At 43.1% G+C, this 13338-nt stretch overlaps 1 protein-coding gene across 1 annotated transcript; it reads right to left on the reverse strand.

Annotated features, from left to right (window-relative positions):
* Window positions 1-1721: 1721 nt before the first annotated feature.
* On the reverse strand, window positions 1722-10838 carry wdr55 (WD repeat domain 55; the record flags this gene model as incomplete). Its single annotated transcript, XM_048593871.1, has 6 exons — window positions 1722-1895; window positions 3659-3758; window positions 6571-6750; window positions 7248-7335; window positions 7736-7836; window positions 10690-10838. Coding segments are annotated over 6 exons (792 nt in total), but the record flags the coding sequence as incomplete, so codon positions are not given.
* Window positions 10839-13338: the final 2500 nt, after the last annotated feature.

Below are 13338 nucleotides of genomic sequence, written 5' to 3' on the forward strand. Positions count from 1 at the left end.
CCCTCCCTCGCGCACACACACAGTGACGGCGTCTCGCCCTCCCTCCCTCGCGCACACACACAGTGACGGCGTCTCGCCCTCCCTCCCTCGCACACAGTGACTTTTCACTGTATACATTAATGATCTAGATGAAGGAACTGAGGGCATTCTGGCTAAGTTTGCAGACAATACAAAGATATGTGGAGGCACAGGTAGTATTGAGGATTTGGGGAGGCTGCAGAAGGATTTGGACAGGTTAGGAGAGTGGACAAAGAAGTGACGGATGGAGTACAACGTGGGAAAGTGTGAGGTCATGCACAAAGTGGGAGGCAATGGCCTAGTGGTATTATCATTGGACTGTTAATCCAGAGACTCAGAAAAATGCTCTGGGGACCCAGGGTCGAATCCCGCCGTGGCAGATGGTGGAATTTGAATTCAATAAATGTCTGGAATTTAATCTGGAGTCCAATGATGACTGTGAATCCATTGTCGATTGTTGGAAAAACCCATCTGGTTCACTAATGTCCTTTAGGGAAAGAAACTACCATCTTTAACTGGTCTGGCCTCTACGTGACTCCAGACCCACGCAACATGGTCGACTCTTAACTGCCCTCTGGTCAATTAGGGCTGGGCAATAAATGTTGCCTCGCCAGCAACACGCTCATCCCGTGAATGAATAAAGAAAGAAAAAAAAACTTTGGTAAGAAGAATAGAAACATGGACTATTTTCTAAATGGGGAGAAAATTCAGAAGTCTGAAGTGCAGAGAGACTTGGGAGTTCTAGTCCAGAATTCTGTCAAGGTAAACTTGCAGGTTGAGTCAGTAGTTAGGAAGGCAAATGCAACTTTGGCATTTATTTTGAGAGGACTTGAATATAAAAACAGGGATGTACTTCGGAGGGTCCAAGGCTCTGGTCAGGCCACATTTGGAGTATTGTGCACAGTTTTGGGCCCCATGTCTCAGTAACGATGTTCTGGCCCTGGAGCAGGTTCATGAGAGTGGTGCCCAGGAATGAAAAGCTTAACGTATGAGGAACATTTGAGGAGTCTGGGTCTATATTTGATGGAGTTTAGAGGGATGAGGGGGGGATCTAATTGAAACTTCCAGATTACTGAAAGGTCTGGATAGAGTGGACATTGGGCAGGTGTTTCCATCAGCAGGAAAGACCAGGATGAGAGGGCATAGCCTTAGAGTAAAGGGAATACCCTTTAGAACAGAGATGAGGAAAAACTTTTTCAGCCAGACAGTGGTGAATCTATGGAATTCACTGCCACAGAACGGTGAGGAGGCCAGGTCATTGAGTATATTTAATATGCAGATAGATAGGTTCTTAATTGTCAAAGGGATCAAGCGTTACGGGGAGAAAGCGGGAGAATGGAGTTGAGAAACATATCAGCCATGATTGAATGGCAGAGCAGACTCAATGGGCTGAATTGCCTAATTTCTGCTCCTATGTCTTATGGTCTTATAGTCTATCTCGCCACCAATCCACCTACCCTGCACACCTTTGGAGGAAACCAGAGCACACACTGGGCAGGGGGGAATCTGGGGTGGCACATGCAGGGTGGAGACCTGGGAGTGAGGTGGAGGCCATGGGCAGGGATTAATGCTGATGCAGGGTCTGAAAATGCCGGGGTGTGGGGTGGAATGCTAGGGGTTTGGGGGAAATGCCAGGTGGATGGGGGATGCAGTTAGGGTTCTTCTTGTGTGCCGTGACTGAAACATTTCCAAGCCATGCACACTCACCTGATGACTCCATCCATTGAGGCTGTGCACAGAATGGTGTCACTGATGGGAACAATACAGTCAATAGATTCTCCTGGCACCAAGAATCGATCACTGGTGGCTCCAAACCCATCCCAGTTGAAGAGGTAGATCATTCCCTCAGTTGAGCTGCAGACCACCTTACTGCCTCGCTAATCACAAAGAGAAAGAGGGTCAGCAGTGAAAAAACATCTGAAATAACAGCTCTGAATGAGGATGAACAGGGCGCTGGCAAGGCCGGGCAGTCTGTGACCATAATAGACTGCTCATGAACTTTTCACCAGAGTCAAATAAAGATGTCTCAGTCCGTTAGAGTCCACCTGATGGGCTTTACAACATCAGTTCATCTTCAGAACCCGGTCCACGCAATGACCTCAGGGCACAGGAGCCTCTGGTTTCAGCTGCTCAACTGGCAATTCAAAGGTCAAGAGTTGAAATTCCAAATTGCCAAATGGTATTTCATAAACTTTTTAAAATTTGATAAATAAAAAGCAAAAGACTGCAAATGCTGGAAATCTGAAGCAAACACAGAAGGCTTGAGAAACTCAGCAGATCTGGCTGTATGTGTGGAACAAAAACAGAGTGTCATGGTACTGTGCCTTTAAGTAAGATGTGTTCTGTGCTATTTCTCTTGCAGAGGGGTCTGCCACAGTGGTACTGGAATGTCTGCTTCCGGCAGGCAGTTGGTAAGCAGCTTTTGAGTTCTCCCTGGGTGGTTTTTTAAACTGAGACTAAAGATTACGTGTGGGTGGCCTCAGGGCTCACACAGACGCAGGAAAGTTTTTAGTTTTGCATTCAGTTAGAAGATTTCTGCTAGCTGCTGAGCTAAAAGCTGGAGTTTCCAGCCACTGAAGTGGTCTTAAATAGTGAGGCTTCCTCTTAAAAACTAAAAGGGGCAGATTGTTTCTTTATTCTCGACTGGACACAGCATATGAGAACCGTAACTGTTTTGCTGAACTGCATTTTTGCGAAAGGGTGTGTTTATGGGATGCTGCCTATATTGGAACAATTGGGGATTAGTGGTTAAATAATACATTATCTTGTTAAGTATTTCAATAAAGTTATGCTGTTTTTGTATTTTATTGATGTTGTAGCATGAAATGTGTTTTGAATAAAGTCTTGCGGTGGACTAATCGAATCACATCTGGAACACAGCACCTTACACTTAGAATGATAGAATCCCTAAGCGTGGAAACAGGCCATTCGGCCCAACAAGTTCACACTGACTCTCCGAACAGCATCCATCCAGACTCACCCTCCTACTGTATCCCTGTAACCCTGCATTTCCCAAGGCTAAACCACCTAACCTAGGCATCCTTAGACACTATGGGCAATTTAGCATGGCCAATTCACCTAACCTGCACATATTTGGACTGTGGGAGGAAACCCACGCAGACACGGCGAGAATGTGCAAACTCCACACAGACAGTCGTCCGAGGCTGGAACTGAACCTGGGTCCCTGGTGCTGCGAGGCAGCAGTGCTAACCACTGAGCCATTGTGCCGCCCTTGCCTTTAAATAAATAAAAAAGTGCAAGAATTACTGGCATGCACTGGACATTAACTGTTCCTCTCTCCACAAATATTGCCAGACCTGTTGAGTTTCTCCAGCACTTTTTTCTGTGTTTATTGAATAAATATGTTGATCTGTGGGCAGGTACCAGGAAAAAGAGCACGATCAATATGATATAAACCCCAGTGGTCACTGATGTTCTTCCATCCCTGGTCTGAGTCACTCGAGCCCCCTAATTTTTTCTGACTCCTGTAGATTGCCATTAGATGGTGCTAGTCCTAATCCTAGAGTCCTGATCTAGGTGACCATTACTTGCCGAGGGAGAAGTGCTCTCTTCCCTCAAGTTGAGATTTCGAATACCTGCTGCCCTGTGCTGAATAAATTTCAACTTTGAAAGGACTTACCTTCATTATAGCCAATGATGTGAGGTCACCATCCTGAAATTCTGACTGCAGGTCAAAACGACGCCTCTTGATGTTAAAAACACACATTGTACCATCACCACTGCAAAGACAGAGAGGTGGAACAACATTCCAAACGAGAAATAGGGAGAGGGGTTGGGGAGGCAAAAAAAACAGGGAGACAGATGAACATGAACTACAAACAGTCCATAGCCTATCCTCCTGTTGGGTTTGCATGGTGGCTGGGAGTGAGCGAGCAGTCAGTCAGCCCCAACAACAGTTCAGAAATTTGTAAACCTCCACCCTCAACTTGGCCTAATCGGACCTTGAAGGAGAGCCAAAAGTACCAGAAGAATTACAACGCAATTCAATACAGCACAGGAACACCAAGTTTGCGCCGATTCCTAATCCTTAATTAGGCCCCCCACTTCTCGCTCATGTGTGGTTTCTACCCCTCTGTTCCCCTGCCTCCATGTATCTATCAAGATATGTCTTGCTAACATACCTGCTTCCACCACCTTCACTGGCAGTGTGTTCCAGGCACCCACCACCCTCTGTGTGAAACATTTTCCTCACACTTCTCCCCTCTCAGCTTGGAGTTGCCCGCATGGAGTTAAACTTTCAACTCTGGGAAAAGGCCTCTGACTATCCACGCTATCTATGCCTCGCATAATTTTGTAGACCTGTATCAGGTCACCCCTCAGCCTCCATCTTTCAAATGAAAACAATTTGAGTTTACTTGCAGGAAAGTCTCTGGCTCACCCTCTCTTATAGAGGATGCAAGTGGATTTGAGCGATAGTGACCTGCAAGTGTTAAATAACTGTGTCCTCCTCCCCCTTGTTCACTGCAGTGCCTTCACTCAGCAAATTATTGCAGCAAACACATATGCAACGGAAGATCCCACAGATAGCAATGTGACATGTGGAACTGGAAGACGTATTTATTTTCCTAGGTTTTGTGTGAAAGCAAGCTATAACCGTGAATGAGAATTACGGGTAGAATGGGCAATGCTAATAGTGACTGCTGGCAGTCATAATTGCTTGCAGGCAGTAAAACATCCCAAGAAATTTTCATAGCATATCAGATATAAGATGACGCTGAGTCATGAGATGTTACGGCAGGTTTTGGTTCACAAGGTAGGTTTTAAGGAACAGCACAGGGGTATACGGAGTTAATTCCAGAAAAGCTCAAGCATTTATAATGGGACCAGAAAGACAGGAGTATAGAGCTGTCAGAGGAAGGTTATAAAGTTGGGAAAGAATCTTGTGCAAACCATACAAGAAGTAGATATTTAACATTTTATGTAATACAATAAAACAAAATAAAAAGAAGAACTGCAGACGCTGGAAATCTGAAGCAAAGCAAAAATTGGAGAAACTCAGCAGGTCTGGCAGTACCTGTGGGAAGAAAGCACAGTTAATGTTTCGAGTCCAATGACCTTTCACCAGAATGTTTTATATAGATTGCCTTAGCACCTGCACAGGGAAGTATGTTCAATTTAGAGAATGGAGCAGTTGATTGATCAGAATTAGGTCTATATGGTTGCAGTCAGCAATCTGACCAATCACCATGGGTCATAAAGCCCCAGAAAGAATCTCAATCACCTAAAGTTCATAAAGTAACAATGCAACAACTTAAAGTGCGATCAGGAGACAGCTTCTTCAGGGCAATTCAGGACTGGTAATAAATGCTGGTCTTGCAAGCAAATCTCACATCCCACTGAAAAGTTAAACTACGGCCTCACTACTGCTTAGAATGGTCTGGTAGAATGCATATTCACGTGGTTTCGATACATCCAGAAGTCAAACTGATATCTCATGGGTTACAGAGAACCTAAGCCCAAAACAAGCTTGGAAACAAACACAGAAGAAACTCAGCAGGCCCAGTAGCATCTGGAGAGACAGAAAAATACAGTTAATATTTCAAGTCCCAAAAATCTCTTATTTGGAACTGAAGAGAGGTGGAAAAGTGATGCGTTTTCTGTTTTTGCAAAATGGAAATTGGATTAAATAAAGACAAGCTTTGCCTGAAAGCTAAACCAAGACAGACAAGATATCGACACTGTGGGTTGGGTGGTGGTGGTGGTGATGGCAGCATCGGCAGGGGGAATCAATATGGAGGACAATCTTCATGTTCTGAAGTTGTTGAACTCAATGTTGAGTCATGAAAGTTATACTGTGCCTAAATAGAAATGAGATGCTGTTCCTTCAGCTTACATTGCAGCAGGTGTGGGGCAGAAAAGTGAGCATGAGAGTAACATGGTTGATTAAAATGGCAAGAGACAAGGAGGTCGTGATCAGGTCTGCAGACATAACGGTGGTATCCTTCAAAGCCATCCCCAAGGCTGTGTTTAGTCTCGCCATAGTAGAAGAGACTGCATTGTGAACAGTGAATACTGTAGACTAAATTGAAAGCGGCACAAATAAAACACAGAAAAGAGGGTTTGTGGCTTTAGACAGTGAGGAGGTAAAATGTGCAAATGTAGCATCTTGTGAGAGTGCATGGAAAAGTGCCATGAAAGGGATTGAGATTGATTGAGTGGACCAGGGTGCCGCATAAAGTATAGGCTCCACAGAAATCTGAGTGTTTAGTGGTATTGTGTTGGAGGAGACAGAAATGGCACAGCAATGATCAAGATCCGATCCCTTTTGATGTTTATCATGGATAATGAGTTATTCCAGGAAAGCTTTAAGCTCCTCTTCCATAAGGGATCTTTTACATCCATAAGATCTTATTTAACATTTCACCTGCAAGTCTGATAGTACAGCAATGAGGGAATTGCACTGGGGATCAGGCACGATTGTGTTCGAGCGTCCAGAATGGGTGTGCTGACAGAGAAGAGACTGGTACTGAACTATAGTGAAGTGCACTGCCCAGACAGCCTCATGTTCTCCAGCCTGAGGAATTCCTGTACCTGGTCGTGAGCAGGATCTTCTTGTTCTGGTCGATCGTGATGTCACTGATGTAGTCGTCATGGTTTTTCATCTCCATAAATGAGGTTCCCTTCCGTAAGTCCCACACTTTCAACAAACCATTGTCATCACCCGTGGCAAAGAGGTTTTCATCAATCAGCTTCAAGCTATTAATGGCAGCACTACAGGGAAAAAGATCAACAGAGGCAGAGTCAAAAATTCAGATAGTGAGGTCTCGGCAGCCACGGCCAATTGGGGGTGGGTGGGTGGGTGGTGGGAGGGAGCAGAGGACACAGGACAGACAAGAGGAGTGAGTTGAGGTTACAGTTTAGTTAAGAAGAGAAAGAGGATTTGAATTCATTCTCCCAGTTCCTAATACAAGGTGACAATAACTTGATGATTAACAACATAAACTTCAGAATTGAAAAAGAGATAGACTAAACAGACTGAGAAACAACCAACTACAAGAGAATGAAATGAAACTCAAGGATAGGATTTGAGGAAAAGCATCATTAGATGTAGACAGGCTTCCTGATCTTATTCTCAATCCCACATTCAACAACCCTCCCTCTGATTCTCATCCTTCACCCACAGCTCACAGGTGACCCAATGCCCCCAAACAATAACACCCCTACAGCAGTTTGCCTTCTCCAGGCTGTTCATCAGCCCCATCACTTACCTGTGAGCTTTTGGAATCTTTGTAACCAATTTGCCTCTTTCAACATCAAGAATGTGAATTGATTTATCTTTGGAAACTGTGAAAAGCTCTGGAAGAGGAAAAATGGTGAATTCTGACAATATTGTAATGCAAGATGCCTCTAGCTGTTTGTACCAACTGACACATTGAGGGATTCCAACGTTCTCAATTTTAATAACAGAAAAATTAATAATGTAAACATTAATTTTGTAAAATAAATAATTTAATATTAATTATACTATCAAGAGATCAGCAAAATTCCAACTTGTAAATTCATTCAGATATTAAACAGCAAAATATTCACATTTCAACATGGGCAGCACTACCGCGGGTGCGAGGGGTTCGGGCAGCGTCAATGAAGGGTGAGAATATCACAGTGCTGCTGGAGGCCTTGCTGATATATGAGTGAAACTTTCAGTCAGCCTAATTGCCCTGTTTTGCTGATGGGAAGTTGTATGTAGAGAGCTCACCTTGCCCATTCTGGGTAAATTCCAGCTGGCGACAGGATTTCAAGTGGTGTCCTGATGACCACAGCTCCTCAGTTCCAGATACTTCACATGAATAGGAGATTCTGCAAATTAAAATTAGCGAAAAGTTCATTTTCCTTCTCATTTTTTTGAGATTTATATCCTCTTGCTCCCACTGACAATTTTCTCACTGCTTCCCCAGACACCACTGATTCATGCTCTGCTTAAACCTCAGTCTTAACCACACAAAAGCGATACCCATCTCTCCCCTCATTGAATTAAAAAAGCAACATGTCAATAAATGAGTAAATAATTTGCTAGTAAAGCTCAATAATTTTAACTAAATGTTGCAAGGTTACAGTGTCTTTCTGAAATAAATCCATTTCAGTATGCTTTCTGTCAAAAGAAATCCACAGACAAATCTAAGCAATTTATAATTAAGTAATAGCATGTATTCAGTAACCTCTTAAAACTTTTTAGCAATCACTTGAGAGTTAGGTTTGGAAGTGTACTGATTGCAGTTTGCAGCAATTTTTCAATTACATAAACAGTACAATACGTACTTTCAGGCAGGAATTTAAAGGCCTGAACTAGCCATAAAACAGGAAAAGTGATCAGAAGCATTACGGATGCAATAAACACCAGAGATTGGTCAAGAGAGGAGGTGAACAGGCAAAACTAACAGGGGAAAGTCGTGTCTGATGGTCTAAGAAGGGTGAGGACCTTTCAGGCTCCATTCAGCTTGCCTTTCTCCTAGTGACTCTATGCTATCTTCTCCAGTGCTCTCCCCAACACACCCCACCTTCACCACTCCCTTTCTCAGTGTACCCGATCTAAGTTTTAAAAATATGGAAATATAAAGCTGGGTTTGAAATTGATGATCACAAAGCTGGTTAATCCTAAAATCAAAGCTTCACCAATATTCTTTAGGAAAAGAAACCTCTTTACCTTTCTTCTCTCTCTACACAACTGTTGCATATCATTTCAGTGTTATTGGTTCTTATCATTTTCTGAATTACTTCAGATATTCGGAGGCTTAAGCTGCTAGATAAAAATGGTGGAAGATAATGGACGCTTGCACATTCTCAGGGAATCTGGGGCTGGGCAACAAATATCAACTTTACCAGCATCGGCCTCAAAAAATGAATTTAAAAAATATGTTTTAAAAAGAATGACAGTCCGAATTGGTGACCAGCCTCATAATGAGCTCCTTAGTGACCCCGGAATGTGCAGCAATTGGGCTCTTACTGACGCAAGGAGAAATTACATTGCAACTACGGTGTTGAGCAACATCATCAGCATGTCAATTCAGTTCCTCAGAGACTGCCTTGCACCAGTTAGCGTCACAGAGTTGAAAAGCACAGAAACAGACCATTTGGTCCAAATTACCCATTTGGTCCAACGTACCCATGCTGACCAGATATCCTAAATTAATCTAGTCCCATTTGCCAGCATTTGGTCCATATCCCTCTAAGCCCTTCCTATTCACGTACCTATCCAGATGTCTCTTAAATGTTTTAATTGTACCAGCCTCCACCACCTCCTCTGGCAGCTCATTCCATACACCCACCACCGTCTGCCTGAAAAAGTTGCCCCTTAGGTCCCTTTTAAATCTTTCCCCTCTCACCTTAAACTTATGCCTTTTAGTTTTGGACTCCACTACCCCGGGAAAAAGACCTTGACTATTCACCCTATCCATGCCCCCAAAGGTCATCCCTCAGACTCCTGCGCTCCAGGGAAAATAACACCAGCCTATACAGCCTCTCCCTAAAGCTTAAACCCTCCAACCCTGGTAACATCCTTGTAAATCATTTCTGAACGTTTGCAAGTTTCACAACAAACTTCCTATAGCAGGGAGACCAAACTCTGTATCTTTTGGCTACAATTAACATGTGAACATAAAAACAAGGAGCGGGAGTAGGCCATTTGGCGCCTCAAACTATCCTTCCATTTAATAAGATCATGGTTGATCTGATTACTCCATATGCTCACCCATCCCTTACAATCTTTCACAACTTGCTTATCAAGAATATCTCTAATACTGCTTTAAAAATATTCAAAAATTCTGCTTCCATCATCTTTTCAGGAACAGAGTTCCAAAGATTCCCAACCCTCAGAAAATTTCTCATCTCTACTTTAATGGGTGACCCCTTATTCTTAAACCGTGACCCCAGTTCAGGATTTTTCCACAAAAGGAACCATTCTCTTCATATCCACCCTGCTGACCCAAGACCACTCCCTGCAGGATCTTTTCAATCAAGTAGTCTCTTACTCTTCTAAATTCCAGTGGATATAAGCCTAGCATGTCCAACTTGTCCGCACAAGAGAAAACACCATTCCAGGTATTAGTCTAGGAAACCTTTTTTGAACTGCTTTTAACGTATTCACATCCTTCCTTAAATAATAACAAATCCCATACATCTTCTCTAGATGTGTATTCACCACCAGTGTCCTATATAACTACAGCATAACCTTTCTTTTCCACTCAATTCCAACATGTGATAAATAACAGTTTTCCTAATTACATGCTGTACCTGCATACTAACCTTTTGTGATTCATGCACTAGGACACCCATATCCTCTGCACTTCAGACCTTCAGATTTTCCACCATTTCAACAGTTTGCTACTTTTTTATTCTTTCTGCCAAAGAAGGCAATTTCACAGGTCCCCACAATATAACCAACTGCCAGATCTTCGTCCACTCACTGAACCTTTCTATATCCTTTGTAGGCTCTTTTGTCCTCTTCACAACTTACTTTCCCACCTATCTTTGTGTCACCAGAAAATTTAGTAACTATACCTTCAGTCCCTTCATCCAAGTAATTTATATAAATTGTGAACAGTATCTTTGAATCTCTGGCATCATGATCAGGACAGCCTATTCATTTAGGCCTGTCCAAGGCAAAAACAGAACTAATCTGATGATAGTATCATAAGCCTACAGTGAAATACATACACATATACATCTCCATCCACATCCCCAGCTGCGATGACATCCCGCGCTGGGTGAAAAGCTATTGAATTTACAATAGCATCAAAGGTGATATCTTCTGGGGTCTCTCTTACCCTGGGTTCCTTCACCTTCTCCTCATCTTCAGAATAATCCTATCGGAAACAAAAGGTTAGATCCAACAGCGTGGTGAGCCACAGCAAATCACAGGGCTTCATACAATCCTAAACTTAAAACCGAGAGTAATTTACAAGCAGTGAGTTAATTGTTTCCTGTAAAGGCTGTAGATAATCAGAGACACCAGGAAGTAGAATCACTACAGAGCTATTCTATTAGCTGGGGTTTAGCCAATCCAGGCAAGGAAGAGGAACTCCCCTCTATTACTCTGCCAGTTGGAAGGATCCTTGCTGTTCAGCCACTTCCTGGGGGGGGGGGGGGGGGGGATGCATAAATATACCCAAAATTTGCTCTCCAAATAACTTGTGCTTTATTCTAAATATAATCCTAGCTGTATCTGGTTTGTCTTGTTTAATGGTCAATGTGAAGGGTCCTGAGATGTAGCTGTTTGATTTTTACTCTGCATCTTAAACCATCCTGGATCTGAGCCAAGAGTTATTTGAACAATAAAAATGGAACAATTGCCATAATTGACATAATGGAGCTTGATAAACTGAAGCAACACCCTCAAATTTCAGCTATAGGTTTCATCTCTCCCAGCCAAAAAGTCATGGATTCAAGCCCCACTCCAGCTGTCTTTAACACATTATCCAGGTTGACACTCCCAAGAGGTATGGAAGGAAGAATCAAGAATCCAAGATCTCACTTAGGACAGTATAGGAAATATCTAGTACTTGATGGATGGAAAAAAAGGGGCTACCATATAAAAGTAACTGGAAGAGCTTTAGCACAGAGCAGGGAAATATCTGAGGTTATGGAATTAATTCCAAGGTTAGTGACTGAGGAAGAACTTACATTCATATCAAAGATTACATTGGACAGATGGACAAAGGAGACAAAGATGACATGATAGAACATTGTCAGCAAGAGAGCTCGGAGTGAGATGAGGAGAAACTTCTTTATTTGGAATGCACTGCCTGAGAGTGTGATGGAGGCAGATTCCGTACAACGTTTCAAAAGATAGCTGGATGTACATTTGAAAGTATGAATTCAGAGGACTACAGTGATAGGGCTGGAGAATGGGACTAGCTGGGTGGCTCTCTTTCAGGAGCTGCTACTGACATGATGGGTTGAACGGCCTCCTCCTGTACTGTGAAGCTGTATGATTTTATGATAAAGGAATGAGTCAGACAGACGTTAGGAATATTTGGCCACTTGGAAGCTGCACACTGCCATAGACCTGTTGGGCCTGTTTGTGGTACATTCTGCCTGGGTGAATTCCTCCAATATCCTGGCAAACATTCTCTTTTGACCATTACCATCCAAAACAATGCGCTGGTTCTGCATTCACCTCCTAATTATGGGCCTGTGCTGTAAGTAAAGTAGTAACCAAAAGGATTACACTAGGACAATAAGCCATGAGTTTAAAGCAATGTGAAAGGTTAAACCATAGCAAGTATACAGTCTGGATGCATAATGGCCTGGTACCGCAACCACTCTGCCCAGGACTGTAAGAAATGACAGAAGGTTGTGTGCACAGCACAGACCATCATGGAAGCCAACCTCCCATCCATGGTCTCCATTTACACTTCTTGCTGCTGCAGTAAGGCTGCCAACATCATCAAAGACACCTCCCACCCCAGTAATGCTTTCCTACAACCTCTTCCATCAGGCAGAAGCTTGAACACATGCGCCATCGCCTTCAAGAACAGCTTCTTCCTGGCCATTATTAGACTGATGAATGGACTCTCTAACTTTAAATAATGCTGATCTCGTTAATGTCGATCTTGCTTTGCTGTGTAACCAGCATGCCTTACTCTGTCCAAGTTTTTTTTTTCCACCCGATGGTCTGTATATCCTTGCTCATTATGATCTGCTAGCACTGCTTACAAACAAAGCTTTTCACTGTGGTTAGGTGAATGTGACAATAAGTCATATCAAACAAAACTGGCATTTACATAGCACCTTTTACAACCTCAAGAAATCCAAAGAGTTTCTAAGGCAATGAAATACTGTTGAAACGTACTCACTGTCAATGATGTAGGACAACAATGTAACCAATTTGCAAACAATATTTTGCATTAAAATGGTTGGTGAATATTGTGAATTACTGTTGGCCAGAACGCAATGCAAAGACCTCTCCTGCTGTTCCTCAGAGTTGTACCACATCTACTTTTATGGCCATCTGACAGAGATACAGCAAAGGGAACCTCCCACAGTCCGGTGTGCCCTCAGCACTGACCCTTCAACAGGGCGGCACTCCAACAGCACTGACCCTCTGACAGAGCGACATGCTGTCAGTACTGACTCTCTGACAGCACAGCTTTCCCCCTCAGTAACAACCATTTGACCATTGTGAATCTCCCTCTGCTGAATCAGAGTATTACTTAAATGGTGATCTACCGGGAAATGTGAATATAAAAAGGGATCTGGGTGTGTTTGTACACCAGTCAATGAAAGTACACAGAGGTGCAGGACTGGATGAACACAGCAGGCCAAGCAGCATCATAGGAGCAGAAAGGCTGACGTTTCCGGCCT

This window comes from Rhincodon typus, unplaced genomic scaffold (assembly GCF_021869965.1).
Source record: "Rhincodon typus isolate 14 unplaced genomic scaffold, sRhiTyp1.1 hic_rhity00004291, whole genome shotgun sequence".
NCBI classification, from domain to species: domain Eukaryota; kingdom Metazoa; phylum Chordata; class Chondrichthyes; order Orectolobiformes; family Rhincodontidae; genus Rhincodon; species Rhincodon typus.